Source organism: Aricia agestis, chromosome 3 (assembly GCF_905147365.1).
Source record: "Aricia agestis chromosome 3, ilAriAges1.1, whole genome shotgun sequence".
In the NCBI taxonomy this organism is placed as follows: domain Eukaryota; kingdom Metazoa; phylum Arthropoda; class Insecta; order Lepidoptera; family Lycaenidae; genus Aricia; species Aricia agestis.
Genome location: NC_056408.1, coordinates 3,686,760 through 3,692,395, shown reverse-complemented (window position 1 = coordinate 3,692,395; position 5,636 = coordinate 3,686,760). Strand labels below are relative to the sequence as shown.

At 41.4% G+C, this 5,636-nt stretch overlaps 1 protein-coding gene across 1 annotated transcript; it reads left to right on the top strand.

Annotated features, from left to right (window-relative positions):
* The first annotated feature begins 302 nt into the window (after positions 1 to 302).
* On the top strand, positions 303 to 5,289 carry LOC121740430 (glutathione S-transferase-like). Its single transcript, XM_042133121.1, has 4 exons — positions 303 to 558; positions 1,350 to 1,517; positions 3,352 to 3,491; positions 5,105 to 5,289. Exons 1-4 carry the CDS (start codon positions 423 to 425, stop codon positions 5,270 to 5,272), a joined length of 612 nt encoding a protein of 203 aa, XP_041989055.1. The 5' UTR covers positions 303 to 422; the 3' UTR covers positions 5,273 to 5,289.
* Positions 5,290 to 5,636: the final 347 nt, after the last annotated feature.

Sequence of the window (5,636 nt, the reverse complement as noted above, 5' to 3'; positions counted from 1 at the left end):
TTAATTCTTATCACTTTATCAATCGATGATGTAACAGATAACATCATCGGTAGATAAAAACTTGAACTTGAATATTGAGTAATGCCGGGTCACGCTAACAAAATACATCGCCTTTTTACAAAGTTCCCTACCAAATTAAGTAATCACGAGACGGGACTCTTAAAATAATTGACACTTAACTAAAATAATTGACATTTAAATAATCTTTCACACTCCGCACTAAAATATATTACGATACAAGTCAAAAATATAAATTCGTGAATAAAATACTTATATACATTTTTCTCGAAGCTATCCTCAACAATGACATACAGAAAGGTAGATAAGTTATCTATTTGACCCATAACAAACGATACGACCGGCTATATATACGGTGGATAATTCGGCTAGTCACTTACTCGTGTTGGTAGTGAGTCTTTAAAATGGCGCGTAAGTTGCACTACTTCAATGTCAATGGCGTGGGGGAACCCATCAGGTATCTTCTGCATTACGGCAAACAGAATTTCGAGGATGTGAGGTATGAACTCGCGAGCTGGCCCATCAAGAGCGTTAAAGATTGTGAGTATCTTGGTTTTTTTAAATGAAATAATGGGGCAAACGAGCAAACGGGTCACCTGATGGAAAGCAACATCCGTCGCCCATGGACACTCGCAGCATCAGAAGAGCTGCAAGTGCGTTGCCGGCCTTTTAAGAGGGAAAAGGGGAAGGTAGGGAAGGGAATAGGGGAGGGCAGGGAAGGGAATAGGGTAGGGGATTGGGCCTCCGGTAAACTCACTCACTCGGCAAAACACAGCGCAAGCGCTGTTCACGCCGGTTTTCTGTGAGAACGTGGTATTTCTCCGGTCGAGCCGGCCCTTTCGTGCCGAAGCATGGCTCTCCCACGTTAAATTTCATTTCACGGTTTATCTCATTGCTAGCTTAGATTTTTATTATTATTGCATTCAATGGTTGCTCTTGTTTTTTTAAAGTAATTGATTATCACGTTTATGAATATAAATTATATACTATATTTCTGCAATATCTATATTTTGTATAATAAAAAAATAGAGTTTTTTTAGTTTAAATTTGCATGGACGAATACTATCAATCAGAATAAAGGTACAAGTTGGAAACCGGCTACATGAAGTAGCAGCGGACGGCGTCGCAACACCACTGGTTTCTATGTATTTCTATGAAAAGTGTCGCTAGCTCCGTGTCGCTAGCTGCGAAGGGTACTATTTAGAAATACATACAGACCAGTAGTGTCGCGACGATACGTCGTCTGCGGTTGCTTCCGCCCGCTGCCAACTGGCACCTTAACACGCATTTTTCTCATAAAAACCATTTCCTATATTATCATGGTGTTACAGCACTACCATACGGCCAGCTGCCGCTGTACGAGGAGGGAGGTCGCTCGCTCAACCAGTCGCTGGCCATCGCCCGCTACCTCGGCCAGCAGTTCAACCTGGTGCCCACAGACATCTGGGAGCAGGCTGAGCTAGACGCGGCGGTCTACAACGTGTATGACTTCTGGGCGAGTAAGTAGATGATGGGTCATTTAGGACGGCATGTAGCCGAGACGTTCTGTTTATAGCTTTTTTAGTCGTAGGTTACACGTTAAATTCATCAAACTGGTGTCAATCTGAGATTGACGCCAGGTTAATGGCTATAAAAAGTACATATCCCACCAAAACATGAAACGTAAAAGGAGCCAAGCAAAATATTGCATAGCTATTCAATACTTCTGTCGTAAAAAGTTTTCAGATCACATTCAAGCCAAGCCTTCAACTTATTTTGTAATTTAAATTAACATTCAGTAAATGTATCAATAGATATTTTTATTTTATAATGATTGTAGTGGCTTGGCAATAAGCACTAGAGAAATAATCAGCGACTAATTGGATTTATCGGGTACCATCGGCCACATGCGTCGTTACATATTAAAACACTTTACGCGTGCCGTCTGTGTAAGTATGAACTCTTCCCAATATGCAGTTTTATTTTATTTCATTTTTTAATCTGGAGGCACTGCCCCCACACATCTATCATCATCTACACACATCTATAATAAACTTGGCCGAAAGCACTGTCTCGCGACTTTTTTTTTAAAATGAAATAAGGGGGCAAACGAGCAAACGGGTCACCTGATGGAAAGCCACTTCCGTCGCCCATGGACACTTGCAGCATCAGAAGAGCTGCAGGTGCGTTGCCGGCCTTTTAAGAGGGAATAGGGTAATAGGGGAGGGTAGGGAAAGGAAGGGAAGGAAATAGGGGAGGGTAGGGAAGGGAAGGGAAGGAAATAGGGGAGGGTAGGGAAGGGAATAGGGTAGGGGATTGGGCCTCCGGTAAACTCACTCACTCGGCGAAACACAGTGCAATCGCTGTTTCACGCCGGTTTTCTGTGAGAACATGGTATTTCGCCGGTCGAGCCGGCCCATGGCTGGTGGCTGGCTGGTGCCGAAGCATGGCTCTCCCACTGTCACGTGTCTCTACTCTGTAGTTGCATTCAGACACCTACAACAATAATTTAAGTTTAAATTGGACCTCAAAACTTAGCGGTTATTGGTCAGTGCCTAGCGAAGCAAGTGTTTATTGGATGTCACGCTTAAAAGTTGTCGAGTCCATAGTTAGGCAACATCTTCGCTCTAATAAGAGTTTGAGAAAATTTTGAAATTGAATGGGGATATTCTCTAAAAATTTTTTAGCGTGTATCTCGTGCGAATATGTATGACTGGGCTGGTACATTAATTGTCCCGCTGAGGTAAATTATTTTGGTGGTTGTGACATTATTGAAAGTGAGACCGCACTTGGCGTTATCACACTTAAGCTTTTGCGGTACAGGGTACTTTATGGCTAAATATTGTTTTTATGAAATAGTACGCGCTAAATCACAGTACGGGGCAGCGGAATTACATGATATGGCACTCCAGAACTATGAGTCGTAAAGTGTAGAGCTTCATCGCTGCAGTATAATAGTTGCGTGATCTAGCCTAGTGCGATCTAAGGCTGTTTACACACACGCCGCGGCGGCTGCGTCACCGCCACCGCGGCGGCGCCGCTGCATACATTTCTATGGGCCCTCTTCACACGGCGCCGCCGCAGCGGCGAAATACGCTTCCGCCGCGGCGGCGTGTGTAAACACGCTAAAGGTAGAACCTTGCCGTAAGTGACCACAACCGACAAAACTTCAAATAAAATGCCATTTTATTACCTGGGCTATAGGTTTCATTTTGCTCTACGCCACTACAAGGCAGCGGCGGCATGCGCAAGACCAATGTCGGTAGAAAATGAAACTTCTAACCTAGTTTATAAAATGACATAGGATAAAATAACTCGTCAGATAAAATATAATATATTGTTTTTTTTTTTCAGAGGTACTTGGATGGTTCAAGGAGAATGATGTCGCCAGGAAAGAGATCCTCAAGAAGGAGATCCTCAATGAGCACATCGACTTCTTCTTCTCACGCTTCGAGAGGGACTTGAAGGCCAACAAGGGATACTTCGGTGGAAAGGTAGCTTAAAATTATTTTATTTAATTAAGAACAAAACCACAAGGCTAGTGATAAAACTTGATATTATTAAATGACAAGATTTGAAACTTCGTGGTTCAGACCATAGGATACGCAACGAAGGCATAGTAAAAGGAGGGGAAGTAAGTTATCTTCATACAAAGGCACCGCGCGCGGCTTATATGTGTGCGCCATAGTATCAATGCGTCGCCACGTACCGCACACAACAAAATCTCGGCGGTACGCACGAAGCTAAAATGGCCGAGATTTTGTTGTGTGCCGTGTGGCGACGCATTGATACTATGGCGCACACATACATGCCGCGCGCGGTGCCTTTGTATGAAGATAACTTACTTCCCCTCATTTTACTATGACGAAGGTGCTACGAATTGGTGGAAAACCTTAGATTTTATCATTAATTATGTTTTCTATAGCCGATTGATTTAATTCTCTAATCAATTAGCAAATTCAAGCTACTTAGTAAATTAATAATTAATATTAATTAAAATTTATATTGATACTGATACATCAAGAAAAATACAGTTATAATTAATATCGTTCTCACATTTAGCAGGTGTATTCACAAACAAAACATACCTTACCAGTTTAGCTAATTAATAATAAGTATCGTGGAAATACAGGAAATATAATTTCGCCGAGTTTCTAACAAAATCTTTCCCGTGCACACGTAAACACGTCCGTCTAAAAAGTTCCCGGAAAACAGAGCGATTCCCGCGGGAAAATAACGAAAATGCTTAGAACCGTTACACATTTTTTACGATGTTGCGGTTGGTTTATGCAGAAATGTCGCGATGTTTTATTTACTCATTTTCCAAGTACACATTTCTAACTTAGTTTTATAGAAAGCATATCAGTTTTCTGTGACTATACTCCACTTCAATTCATTTTCATAGGCAAATCTCCAAATTTGAATTTATTATCCGCGCAGTAAAGAAATTCAATGACATATGAATTTTAAAGTGTTTTAAGCCGGGCCGCACATTGTCCGAAATTTCTGATACGAAACAGTTGAACGTCCGCGCTGTCTCATACATTTTGTACTGACCCGAGTGAGCTCGAACTCGCCGGAAGGATATTTCGGATAGTGTGCGGGGTGGCGGTCCGGCGAAATTCAACTGTTTCTGATCAGAATTCGGACAATGTGCGGACGGGCTAATTTGTTGTTTATATTAAGATCAAAATAAATGAAAACTGAGTGTAACTGTCAATCAATAGTTTACTTAGTATCAGTCGAGCTACCAAATTCCATAGGAATGGAATAAACAGACTTTGATAAAGTTTATGCATACTATATAATATTTCCTTGGCTTACTTACATAACATTCTTTATACCCTCAAGATGATAAATTGTAAAGAAAAAGAATGTTTACCAAGCCATTCTATCCATATTTCTTGCGAAAAGTGTATCTGTCTGTCCGTTAACTCTTCACGAATAAGCCGCTGAACCGATTTTGCTGAAATTTGGTAGTCCCGGGAAAGCCCGGGAAAGGACATAGAATAAGTACTTTTTATCTCGGAAAAATGTACGATTCCCACGCGATATACGAATTTTGGCGCAACGGAGTCTAGTTTTTCTAACAAACCTCCTTTTCCAGCTGTCCTGGGCTGACTTCGTCTTCGTGGGTATCGTGGAGGTCTCCAACCTGTTCTTTGGTATGGAGATCGAGAAGAAGTACCCCACTGTTCAGGCGCTGATTCAGAAGATCCGCACTCTGCCCGGTGTCAAGGAATACATCGCGACAAGGAAGCCATACACTATGTAAATAAAAGATCTAATTTATGACTTGTTTATATCAAACCTATCCTAATAACATCTCTAATTAGAAGATAATATAATGCTAAGTACTCACATACGGTTTTTCTCGATAGTTTTACTCCGAATCGAAGGAAATGACATATTTGACATATTTAATTCCATCGAGCCGGCTCGAAGCGAGCCTTTGAGCTGCCAGTTTTGCGGTCCACACCGTGGTTATTGCTCGATTTGGAGTAAAACTATCGAGCAAAACCGTATGTGAGTACTTAGCAATTGAATAGTTAGAAGATAATTATAATTTTTAGACATAAGAAATTATGTAATGGGGCTGTGGCATGCGTCAAACCATTTGTGTATAAAAGTGTCAACTG